Source organism: Elephantulus edwardii, unplaced genomic scaffold, assembly GCF_000299155.1.
Source record: "Elephantulus edwardii isolate Elephantulus edwardi_28Jun2011 unplaced genomic scaffold, EleEdw1.0 scaffold00031, whole genome shotgun sequence".
NCBI classification, from domain to species: Eukaryota; Metazoa; Chordata; class Mammalia; order Macroscelidea; family Macroscelididae; genus Elephantulus; species Elephantulus edwardii.
This window is the reverse complement of record NW_006399781.1, coordinates 803,109-816,538: the sequence shown is the minus strand read 5'-3', so window position 1 is coordinate 816,538 and position 13,430 is coordinate 803,109. Positions and strand designations below refer to the sequence as shown.

Sequence of the window (13,430 nt, the reverse complement as noted above, 5' to 3'; positions counted from 1 at the left end):
CCCCACCAGCAACGTGAATATTTTTTTTCCCTAATGATCCTCTCCTTGAACATTTAGAAAAAGAAAAACTGTATCTACAGTAGTGTCTCTTCATTAACAGAAATTTTTTCCCAGTTCTATTTCAGAAAGCGTCAAATGATCGTGCTCTTTAAATAAACTATAAATACCCCATGTATTCCTTCATATTTGGCTGTCCCAACTTCTATATCCCTTTCTCTCCCCCCCCCTTTTTTGGCAAATTAAAAAGGCATATGGCTTCTCTCGCCAGTCTGTACATGTGAGGTTTAACTTGGTACCCTGCGGTAAAAATACATGTAGCCCAGGTCTTTGGGAGGTCTTTCTGAGGCACACACTTTATGGTCGTTGTAGATCACCCATCTGTAAAAACAAACAACAGAACCTTTGATGAATTCAAGTCAGCTCCAAGAAACCTTGCAGAAAAGTTATTGCATAATCCGAACACAGCTGATAAAACCACCATGGTGCTTTAAGATAACTGAACTCTCGTGTAAAAATGGACAAAACAGTGGGAAATAACACCTGTGGTTTTTTTGGTTCATTTAATTTTTCTCATTCTATAGCATAATAAAAAAAGGTTACTAAAATATTTCAGGAGCCCCCCAAGCACTTTTAAACCTTTTAATTCCAAAATTCTTTGCAGAAATTCACAGATATTCTAAGAAATGAAGTGGATGATTTATGTACAATGTTTATTTGCACCTTAGTTATATAACATTACCCAAAATTCAGAATTTCAACCCTTTTTTTAAAAGCTATTAAAATGTCCTCAAGATGATTTGGTGAGATGGGAAAAGAATTATCTATGAAGTGTGCTATTGTTTGTTGTGGTGTACTGTGGGGTCTGAACCGAGTCACAGCTGACCCTGCAGCAGGCAGTAAATCAGGCTATATCCTCCTGAAGAGCAACTAGTGGATCTGAGCTGTGTGACTTTGCGTGCGCAGTGCAATGCCTTTCCATTAAGCATTACTAGTCTTAAAAACTTCTGAACAAATGCATATCTTTATACACCTGCTCCTCACTCATCAATTACCTCATCAGCCATAATCTCATATTTATAACTGTAAAAAAAAGAATCCACTATCTGACTATTAGCACTGCGTGTAGGAGCAAATGCCAAGGCGAGAGGCAAGAGAACTCTGACTCAGATGTTAAAGATAAGACTCAACATGCTTGAGCCATGATTCCGAGTGATTTTGCAGTTACATAATTATGCAGTTTGGCTGTTAAGTAATGGTGTAGTTACCTGCCATTTTCATATGACATGAATTTTGTAACATAACTATGCTGATAAGTGAGAAGCTGGAGTAACACTTTGCATGTGTGTGTGTGTATTATCCTTTGTTATGTTCAACAGCATTGGGCTTGTTACTAGGCCTTAACAGAGAACTAAGATTAAACCACGGGCCACCAAGTCATCATGCAGTCTGAGCTGTCCATCATGAATATCAGACATGCTGTCTGGTTCACAGAGTCACAAAGGTGGACGTGCACAGCAGCATTCCATCATTAAATGGAAGTGGTATACTTGACATTGGGCTTGAGCAGGACCAGAAGTCACAGACAAGGAAGTAGCTCAAAATGAATATAGTTTCTACTTCTGTCACATGACCTGCCTTCTCTCAGTCTGCACCTATGTCATCAGAAGAAGTGCTTTACAATTGGTTGGCTGAGAAAAGATAAAATTCATGCCTTGTATTATCGTTTCTGCACAATTTGCAGGCTTCACTAGAAGTACAGAGTGGTAGCAGTGCAGCCCCCTTCAGAGACCCTTCCTGAAGGACAGGGGTGAAGGGAAGTCCCCCAAGGGGCAGAAAATGGACCAGTGCATTTGTTTGTTCACTATGCTTGGAAAGAGAAAAATAACTGTCATGCATTTGTGTACAGATCAAATTGCTGTGGTCAATGGTTTAACTGAATACTCAGAGAATGGGAAAGAACATGATTGAAAATTTGATGAAAAAGAAGTATATGGAAGAGGTATGGGGGTAGAAATGACGCAAAGAAGTGAAGATATTTGTGTATCATGTGAATGCTCAGCAAAGAGTGACCTTGGTAGAGAAAGGTCTTACTGATTAAGTGGGTAGGATGGCATGTTCTGTGGGAACCAGGCACTTTCTTCACCTAACCCTTCCTCCCATCACCCAATGACCCATGGACAAAGAGATATCATGGTATCCCAGAGAGAGAGACATGCACCAGCAACCAGAGCCAAAAAAGGAGGAAATAGAAGATTTCTACCAACTTCTGCAGTCAGAAATTGATTGAACATGTAACCGAGATGCATTAATAACAATGGGTGACTAGAATGCAAAAGTTGGAAACAAGGAAGAAGGATCAATAGTTGGAAAACATGGCCTTGGTGACAGAAATGAGCTTGAAGATAGAATGATAGAATTATGCACATACCATCAAAGATTTATTCATTGCAAATACGTTTTATAAGAAACACAAACAACAGCTGTACACATGGATCTCACTCGACAGTCTACACAGGAATTAGATTGATTATATCTGTGGAAAGAATCATTTGAGAAGCTCAATATCAGCTGTGAAAACTGGGCCAGGTGCTGATTGTGGAACAGATCATCAACTACTCATGTAAGTTCAAACTAAAGCTAAAGAAGATTAAATCAAATCCATAAGAACCAAAATTTGACCTTGAGTCTATCCCATGTGATATTAAAAACCTTCTCAAGAACAAGTTTGAGTCCTTGGACACTAATAAACCAAGACCAAATGGAGGTATGAGAGGATATCAAGAATATCATCCATTATTAATGTTAAAGTTCATTACAAAGACAGAGCAAGAAGAAAAGACCGAGATGGACAGCACTAAGTTGCTGAGAAGCCAGCACAAAGGGAAGAAACCAAGAAGGTAAGGACCTGAACAGGAGATATCAAAGTGCAGCTCAGGAAGATAATGTAAAGTATTATGATGAAATGTGCAAAGATCTGGAGTCAGAGAATCAAAAGGGACAAATTCATGTGGCATTTTTTAAGCTGAAGAAAATGAAAAAGAAATGCAAGCCTCGAATTACAATAGTTAGAGATGCTATGAGCAGAATCCTGAATGATCCAGGATGCATCAAAAGAAAGTGGAAGGAGTACAGAGAGTCACTGTACCAAAAAGAATTGGCTGACACAAGAATTTCATGAAACAGCATATGATCAAGAGGCAGTGGTGATGAAGGAGGAAGTTCAAGCTCCTCTAAAAGAATTGGCAGAAACCCAAGAGCCCAGGAATTGATGGAATACCAATTGCTATATTTCAGCAAATAGATTCTGCCCTGGATGTGCTCACCAACTTGTGCCAAGAAATCTGGAAGACAGCTACATAGCCAGCTGACTGGAAGAGATTTATCCCTGTTCCAAAAAAGAGTGGTCCAACAGAATGTGGAAATTATCAAGCAATATCACTTATATAACATGCAACCAAAATCTTACTGAAGATTATCCAAAAATTACTGGAACAGTACATCAACAGAGAACTACCAGAAGTACAGGCTGAATTTAGAAGCAGCTATGGCACTAAGGATATCATTGCCAATGTCAGATGGATCTTGGCTGAAAGTAGAGAGTATCAGGGTAATGTCAATCTGTGTTTCATTGACTACACAAAGGCATTTGACTGTGTAAATCACAACAAATTGTAGCTAACTCTGAAGAGGAATCCTAGGACACCTGATTGTGCTCATGCAAAACCTATACTTGGACCAGGTGGCAGTCATCAAAACAGTAAGGAAACATTGCATGGTTCAAAATCAGAAAAGGAGTTCATAAGGAATAGGTCCTGTCTCCACACTTCTTTAATCTATATGTGGAAAAGATCATTTGGGAGGCTGGTCTTTATGAAGAGGTACATAACATCACAATTGGAGGAAGACTCATCAACAACTTGCATTATGCAAATAGCACAAACTTGTTTGCTGAAACTGAGGACCTGAAACATTTGCTGCAGAAAGTCAAACACTGTATTATTCAATATGGATTGAAGCTCCTCATAAAAAGAAGGGAAAAAAAACAAACAAAGCTTCTCACCACAGGGCCAGTTGGCAGCAGCATGATAGATAGAGAAGAGATTGAGATTGTTAATACTTTCAGTTTGCTTGGTTCACAATTAACTCTCTTGGAACCAGTAGTCAAGAAATCAAAATTCAAATTGGATTAGGAAAGTCTGCTGTCAGGGACCTCTCCAGAGCAATGATAGTAGTCTAGAGACTAAGGTGTGCCCGATCCAGGCCATGGTCTTTGCAATTACATACTATTCATCAGAGAGCTGGACAATGACTAAGGATGACAGAAAAAGAATTGATACCTTTGAGTTTCAGTGCTGGAAAAGAGTATTGAAGATACAATGGACTGCCAAGAAAACAAACAGGTCCATCCTGGAGAGGATGAAACCATGTTGCTCCCTGGAGGCAAGGATTTTGAAGCTCTAGCTCACATACTTTGGGCATGTTGCCAGGAGGGACCACTACTTAGAGAAGGACACAATGCTTGGAAAGGTGGAGGGACAATGCAGGACAGGAAGATTCTAAATGAAACAGACTAACACAGTGACTGGGGTAACAGGAGCAGGTGTGCCAGAGAGAGTGAGAATGGCTCAGAATAGGCGAAGTTTCAGAGCTATTGTATATAGGGTTGCAGACAACTCAACACATTGTAACAACAACCACCATCCATCCCCTCCCTCTCTCTTTCTATATATGTGTGTGTGCACGTACACAATCAGAGTTTTAAAAAACCCTAGGTTTAGTGTTATACTATTAACCAAACTGCAATTCAAATCCATCACCCTCCACTGGATAAAGGTGTAAAGTCTCCTCCTATTAAGATTTACAGCCTTGGAAACCCAGTGGTTGGTTGCCATCAGTTGAGATCAACTTGAAGGTAATGAGCCTTTTGAAGGTACATATATACAGATAGATATACAGATATAGACATAGATACATATATACACATAAATATACACTTCACTGGTTTTCTTTTTCTAGAGAACCTAGCCTAAGACATATATACATACTTATCTATTAAGAACATAAAAACCCAAAATAATATAGCACATGTAATATTTTAAATACATTTATTTGAAGTTAACTTTAACTGACTTAAAGTTTTAACTTTTCCTGTTTTAGTTTTGTTTTGGATAAACCTGGCAATCCTACAGAGGTTCCAAGTGTGATATATATTCTTTTGCAGAATGCATGTTTATTTTGGGATGTCACCTTGATGTGGCAGTTAAGAATGGCTTTGAATAGCAGTTCTGACACAGCTACTTCTGAGACAAGGTCAAGCTACTCAATCTCTCTGAGCCTCAATCTTCTGATGTGTAAAATACTTTTAAGAAAGCATCCCATAAGACCATTGCAAGAATCAAAAGAGATGATATGAACCACCTAGTAGAAGTGCTTGACATATAAGCACTTAAAAAAGTATAGATGTCCTTTACCTAAAAAAAAAAGAAAGAAAGAAAGAAAAAAAACCCAACAAAACAACTCACCTTCCTTCCTTTTTGATATGACAAACATAATGGCCACTCATTGTAGATGTTCCCATATGACTGATAAACGCAAATAATTCATATGCTGTGGAAAAAAGAACTCAGTTACAAGGTAGCAAGAAATTAAGAACACTACTGATCAAAAATTAAAGTCATTAAAACAGTATTAATTTGTTTGTCGTTTTTAACTTTGAAAACAAAGTCTACTTATCATGCTAGTCTGACAAATATATACAAACACATAACCAAAATATTATAAGTGTTTTCAGAAATCCCAGCTTCATGACAGAAAAACAGGACATTATCAACCAAAGTGCAAAAAAAAAATCCATTTGCTGTTGAGATATCTCTGATTTCTCAGAGCACAACTGCCTTCCACAGAGTTTCAATGAATGATATTTTTTCCCATTCACTTTTTTTAAAAAGTTATTTTCATTTTATTTGGTGACATATTTATTCTCGAGCCAGAAGTTTTGTTTCTTCATTTTCTTCTGGGAGATCTTTTTCTTCTGGGCATCCTCCTCTTCTGGCTTAGGAACAATCTGTTCCTTTTCAGTAAGGATCATCTCATTGTGGCAGGGGGAGCTCATGTAGGGGCTAATCCAACCATGTGCTCTGTACATGCAGCAGTGCATCTTGGCGGCTTTGTTCACCTGGATGTGCACAATGACCAGAGAATCAACATCTAAACCCTTAAGTTCAGCATTACTTTTGGTGTGTTTAAGCATAGCAGCAAAAACTCTGCACTCTTTTTGCACCACCAATCCTGTGTCCAACCCCACTGTTTGGTCTGGGCATACCTATCAACTCTACCATTGTAACGTCGGAAGGGTACACACTCACTGCTTTTGCAAAGTGACATCTTTCAGATACTTGGTGGCTTTCTGGATATGCATACCCCTGAGGGCCTGGGCAGTTTCTTGGGTGTTTTTAAAATGAACCCGGAGATTTGAGCCTCTTGATTTGCATGATTTTGTGGGATTTTCCAGGTCAAGCGAGTAGCGAACCATTTTGGTAGATCACCTGAGGACACTCACAGGAAAAGGCTCACTTCACTTTTTTAATTTTTATTTTATATTGGTTTGCTTATGAAGTTTATACACCTTGTGTTTCACACTATCCTTCATTCACATTGTGTTTCATACAATCATTCTCATTCATTACATTTTATAAAATTAATCACCATAGAATTACCCACCATAACCCAGTTTTTCCAGATTTCCACTGGATCTTTTCCATTTTTTTACCCCTACCTTGTGTGGCTCTATGATTTTCCCCCTGCTTACCCTCATGCTCTGCTACCACCTTTCCCCTCTTGGACCTTCATACATATTTTACTAGTTATTCTTCCATTTTTTACAATGATGGTTTTATGTAGTAATTGTCCTTACGAGTCTTAGTTCACTCAGTATAGTACTCACCATTCTCTTCCAACTTATGAAGTAATTTTCTAAATTGTTGCCCCTGAGTGCTGTATAGTAAGTATTCCATTATGTGAATGTACCACAATTTCTCAATCCAATGGATGATTTTTGAAAAGTAAATCATTAGGTCTTTTTTCCAAGGTTTCTCACTGGACAGACTTGAACCTCCATCCTTGCAGTTGGTGATTAAGCACATGAGTCAATTGTACCACTTAAGAACACTAAATAATTCCTATCTGACAAAGATTAAAAATCCCACAGCCTACACAACTGGAAATTTCATGGGTCTAAAGGAGTAGTCCTGGGAGCTCTGGTGGCCTAGTGACAAGAAGCTGCACTGCATCCCAAAGCCACGCAGTTCAAGACCACTAGCTGCTCTGTGGGAGATGGGTTGTCAATCTTCTCCTGTACAAATGTCTCAGCGGTGGTGGTGAGTTGTTTTCATCTCCCAAAGCATGTTGCTCTATGACAATAGAGTTCTACCAACTTCATAGGTAGCATGAGCTTACATGAACAATTCAACCCCAAATATTGTACAAACATTAGGAATACATAAAAGAGAGCAGATAGCTTTTCACATTTATTGGAAAGGATATCACCTCACAAACAATATCTGATTTGTCCATGGTTATTGGCTCAGCTCAATGCCATCAAAGTTGGAACTGACTCAGCTGTTGGAATCTAACTGCCTACCTTTGGGTGGGCAGTGCAACTCCTTAACCACTAGACCACCAAAGCTCCTAGCTCTGACTATTGATTTGATATTGATTATTGACTAATGGAACTAAATTCAAGCTTTATAATTTCTGACTATGATAGCTTCTTTGAGAATGGAAACAATGTTTATCCTATAATAAGTACCCCTCTACAATCTGGTGCAGAGCTCCATATCAAATCCATGTAAGTAAGGCTCATGTACAATCTTCTAGCCAGTCCTATAAACTAACACAACACATAGGAGCTTAGAATGTGCAAAAATGTCATTAAACCTCCAAAATAATTTTCCCTCTTTGCTTAAAAACAACTCAAGTGTATGCTCAGAATTATAGAAAAAAATTAAGAAACTATTTTACCATAAATCTTAGTCCTATAATTAAAATTAAACATGTTTATCAATAAGCAACTACTCCATGCATTATTCAAGACTTCTTACTGGGAACCAACAACAAGAAAGAAATCTCTGTCAACACATTTGCAAAACTTCAACAGGTACGAAGTTTCAATTTATATTTGCTTTCAGAGAACAGAGAAGAATGGGCCTATTGAGGATGAATACCCAGGAAGCACCAATAGAAGATGGAAGAAGTATAAAGAGTCATTATACTAAAAAGAAAAGGTTGACACAGAAGAATTTAATGAAACAACATATTACCAAAAGGTGATGAAGGCAAAATTTTGCTCTGGAAGAAAACAAGGCCTTAGGAATTAATATAATACCAATCGACGTATTTCAGCATACAGATGTTGCCCTGGACACGCTCACCAGGTTATGCCAAGAAATCTGGAGGAGAACTCCCTGGCTAATTGACTGGATGAGATCTGTATTTATTTCCAATACAAAAAAAAAAAAAGGTGACCCAACAGAATGTGGAACATATCAAACAATATCACTAATCTCACACAAGCAAGATTCTCCTGAGGATTACTCAAAAACGACTGGAACAGGACATTAGCAGGAACTTCCAGATGTTCAGGCCTGGTTTAGAAGAGGCCATGGGACCAGGGACATCATAGCCAATGTTAGATGGATCTTGGCAGAAAGCAGAGAGTACCAGAGGCGTGTCTATCTGTGTTTCATTGACTATGCAAAGGCATTTGACTGTGTAGATCACAACAAATTTTGGCTAACCTTGAGAAGAATGGGGATCCCAGACACTTAATTGTGTTTTTGCAAAACCTATATTTTACCAGAAAGCAGTCATCACAACAGAACAAGGAAACACTACATGATTCAAGATCAGGAAAAGTGTGTATCAGGGATGCATTCCATCTCCACACCTTTTCTATCTATACGCAGAACAGATCATCCAGGAGGCTGGGCTTTATGAGGAGGAATGTGGCATCAGAATTGGAGGAAGACTCATCAGCAACTTATATTATGCACATGACACAATCCTGCTTTCTGAAACTGAGTAGGACCTGAGGCATTTGCTGCGGAAGGTCAAGGACTGCAGTCTTCAATATGGATTGATGTTCAATACATTAAGAAAACAAAGATTCCACCACTGGGCCAACTGGCAGCTTCATGATGGACAGAAAAGAGACTGAGACTTTTGATAACTTCCGTTTGTTCAATACTCTTGGCACCAGTAGTCTGGAAATCAAAGAAAAATTACATTGGCAAAGTCTGCTGCCAGGGACCTCTCTAAAGTACTGAAGAGCAAAAATGTCAGTCTGGAGATGAAAGTGTGCCTTATATAGGCCATGGTTTTAACAATTACTTGCTATGCATAAGAGAGCTGGACATTAATTAAGGATGACAGAGAAGAATTGATTCCTTTGAATTGTGGTGCTGGAGAAGAATGTTGAGCATACCATGGACTGCTAAGAGAATAAACAGGTCTATCCTAGAGATAGTGAAACCAAGCTTCTTCCTGAGTGCAAGGATTTTGTAGCTCCATCTTACATACTCTGGACACAAAGCCAGGAGGGACCAGTAGTTAGAGAAGGACATCATGCTTGGAAGAGTGAAGGTACAGTGCAGAAGAGAAATACCCAGGATGAGATGGATTGACTCGGTGACTGGATAAATGGGATACAGTCTGATAAATGGGATTTGACTCTGTGATTGGCTCTGGATAGGGTTCAGATCTAATGTGCATAGGGTCACTATGAGTCACAGATGATTCAACAGCATTTACATTAACTTCCACTTGCCAAATCACTCTTACATAACACCTGCAAAAGTGGTTGTGGTGATCCTGGCATGAAACCATATTTATTCACATGGTGATAAAAAATCTCACCTCTCACTGGGGAACACAGAGGCCCACGTGTGCCCTAATGCAACAAAGGCTTCAGCTCATGAGAAAGTCCCATAATAAAACCCTATACCATCTTCTCAGTTGCTTGCTATGCATCTGAGAAGTTGTACAATGACTAAGGATGACAAAAGAAGAATCCACGACTTTGAGTTGTAGTGTTAGAGAAGGGTACTAAATATCCTATGGACTTCCAAGAGAATAAACAGATCTGTCTTGGAGAAAGTGAAAAGAGGGAAGAAAGAATGGTGAAAGTTCATCTCACCTACTTTGGGCCTGTTGTTAGGAGTGGCCAGTCCTTTGAGAAGGACATTATGCTTGGAGAGGTGGAGGATCAGCATAAAAGAGGACACTCAACAAGATCAGTTGACACAGTGACTGGAGCAATGGGCGCAAGGGTGTCAGAGATGGTAAGGATAAGGCAAGGTTCAGATTCGTTGTTCATTGAGTCGCTATGTAATCACTGTTGACTCAGTGGAACATACCAACAACAATCATATCACACAATCCTGGAATTACTAGTCAATCCTTTAGTCTCTTAGGTTCCTCTTTATTTGGAGGCATTTTAGAGTTACTGGTCTCTGTTGGTGCACTACTCGTGCTGTGCTTAAAACATTTGCTTGCTATGCAATTATTCAGTGCTTTCACAGAAAGACATGATGATGGCCAACAAACACATGAAGAAATGCCCAAAATCACTTGCAATAAGCAAGATGCAAGTCAAAACCACAATGAGATACCATCTCACCCCAGTTGCAGTGGCAAAGTTTAACAAGACAACAAGCAATAAATGTGGGAGAGGATCTGGTGAGATAGGAACTCTTATACACTGTAGGTGGGACTGTAAAATGGTACAACCAAATTCCATGTGATCTAGCTATTCCACTCTTAGAAATATACCCTGAGAAGTTAAAACTGAAACACAAACGAAGATTTGTACACCAATGTTCATAAGCAGCATTACTGACCATCACAAGAACATGGAAACAGCCCAAATATGCAACCACAAATGAATGGATTGAGAAATTTTGGTATATTCACATGATGAAAAAGTACACAGCACTCAGGAACAACAATTTTGAAAATTACTACCTGTCTTAGGAGGGATTGGAGAGCATTATGCTGAGTGAACTAACCTAGTCTCATAGGGACTTCTCAGATCACTATTATAGATACAGAAAGATAACTAAGAAAACATGGATGAGGGTCTAAGGGGGGGGAGCAGAGCAATGAGGAGGGGTGGGAGGGCAATCATAGGGTGGGTGGAGGGAGGACGGATAAAGGAAATAAGAAAGATCTGGTAGGGATCTAGAAAGACATGGTAATGGTCAGCATAGTTCAATGATGACTAATTTTATAAAATATAATGAATGAGAATGATAGTATGAAACACAATGTGAATTAAGGATAATGTGAAACACAATGTATATGAACTCTGTAATCAAATAAAAACTCTTTAAAAAAAGAATGATGCCCCAATTCAATAAATTGCTAGGAATTAGGGGGTGGGGGAGAAAGGTAAGTGTCTTAGAGCTGAAGATCTTTTTAAAAGTTCATGCTTTCAACCCACCAACCACTCTGTGGACGAGAGATGTGGCAGTGTGTATCAATATTTGCAGCAATGAAAGTCCTGGAATATGGTCAACTCTGTCCTATAGGGTCACTCACTATGAGTCAAAATCAACTCAACAGCTGTATGTAGGTTTTGGGTTTTGGTTTTATCTATTCTCAGACAAAGAACACCAATGTGAATAAATCAGACAGGAAAACTAATACTAGTTCTTCTGAGTTTTGGAGGACCTTTTTTAAAAATAATTAAAACATCATCACATATTCTATCTATCTATCTCTATTATGTATTACACCATTTTTTATAGAGATAGGAAAGGTATTTGTGACAAAATAAATCAGGTCAAAAATTTTTACTTTCCGGAGAAAAATGTTTCAAGTATGAATTAGATAAAACTGTCTTAAGCCACCATGTCCCATTATGCCACCCCAAATAAACCACCATGCCACCCCAGTAAGCCACTGTGCCACCCCTAATAACTGGAATCAGATTATCTGTGAAACTAGTATCCCTTCTTTCTACTTCTAAGAAAATATTCCTAGCCTGTCTAATATAAGAATTTTAACAATAAAAATTTTACCACCACCATTCAACATGATAGCAACTGTACTCTCTGATTTTGTTATTTGAGTAGCTGCTATCAGGAAACTAATACAGAACTTGAAAGGGGGGGGGGAATGCAGGCCTTATGCCTTTATATTGTCATGTGGAAGTGAAGTGACCTGAAGGAACTCTCTAGGGTTGTTGTTGTTGTCGTCGTTAGATGCTGTGGAGTCAACTATGACTCTAATGACTGTGTAACACACCATTGTATCAAAACCTTGCCCCCCAACCCCATTCTCAGGGTCTCTGCTGTGCTCAAATCTAGCGGTGTAGTTACTGTGTCAATGCACCTCACTGAGAGCTGGGGGTGGCAATCTAGGTGAAATCTAGTCCTTGGTACCACATATTATTGCATTGGCAATGTGTAGAGGGATGAGAACTAGAAGGAAATCTACAGTAGGAGAAACCTATAGATATTTCTAGCTTGAACATTTTTTTTTACCCAATGTCAACTGTTTCTGCATCAACTCAACAGCATCTCATTACCATTGAATCAAAACAAACTCATATAGCTGACCCTCCAGTAGATTTTTCAGAAGCTGTAAATTACATGGGAGGAGATTACTTATCTTTCTCCCTCAGAGCAGCTGGTAGATTTGAACTGTCTGCCTTTGAATTGGTAGAGCAACTCTTTACCCACTAAGCCACCAACGCTCTCTTCTTTGGTGTAAAAGGGGGAAAACATCCCCAACTTACTACTCACTGACTGACAGTACATTATTTACAAATGACTGCTTCTCCCATCAACTGAATTTCCTTCAGTCCTGTTCAGAGGTAGTAGGAAGAGAGGGGTGGGTGTGAGAAGGTCTTTCAAACCCTACTTCACTTCACAAAAAGAGAGGCAGAGAAATCTGGATAAGTCAAGGCTATCTAACTAAGGCAGCTGACAATATGGGCCAAGTCTTAAAAGGTCTAAAAATTACCACTTCCCAATCTCAGTCAACTTAAATCCTCAGTCTCTTCTGAGACCTCTCTGTTACACAGCTGACAAGGCCAAGTATCAAATGCTTCATCCAGGCTTAATAGTTTTCAGCCATTCAGACTTGAGGGAGCTCTGGTGACCTAGTGACAAGGAACTGTGGGAGAAAGATGGGCAATCTCCTTCCGTGATTTACTGCCTCTGAAAATTCACTGGAGGGTCGGTTTTGAGTAAGTTCTGGCTAAGTGGTAAAAAATAACATTCATACTTTAGTATAAATTAGTTTATTCCCTGTAACGCCTAGAAGCACACACACAAAACAAGATAGGAAATTTTAACCAGTGCTCAAGTGGGAGCTCTGGTGGTCTAGGTGGTGGGGAACTGCACAGCTAACTCTACAGGCTGTGCCCG

At 39.1% G+C, this 13,430-nt stretch overlaps 1 protein-coding gene and 1 pseudogene across 1 annotated transcript in view; both read right to left on the bottom strand.

Annotated features, from left to right (window-relative positions):
- Positions 1-227: 227 nt before the first annotated feature.
- USP13 (ubiquitin specific peptidase 13 (isopeptidase T-3)) overlaps positions 228-13,430 on the bottom strand; it is a 203,905-nt gene continuing 190,702 nt past the window's right edge. The window contains exons 20-21 of the mRNA XM_006884032.1: positions 5,523-5,607; positions 228-378 (exon numbers count right to left, since the gene is read on the bottom strand). Of these exons, the coding sequence (XP_006884094.1) occupies positions 285-378; positions 5,523-5,607 (179 nt within the window). The 3' untranslated portion in view covers positions 228-284. The remainder of the gene's footprint in view (positions 379-5,522; positions 5,608-13,430) is intronic.
- Positions 5,960-6,532, bottom strand: LOC102860055 (annotated as a pseudogene).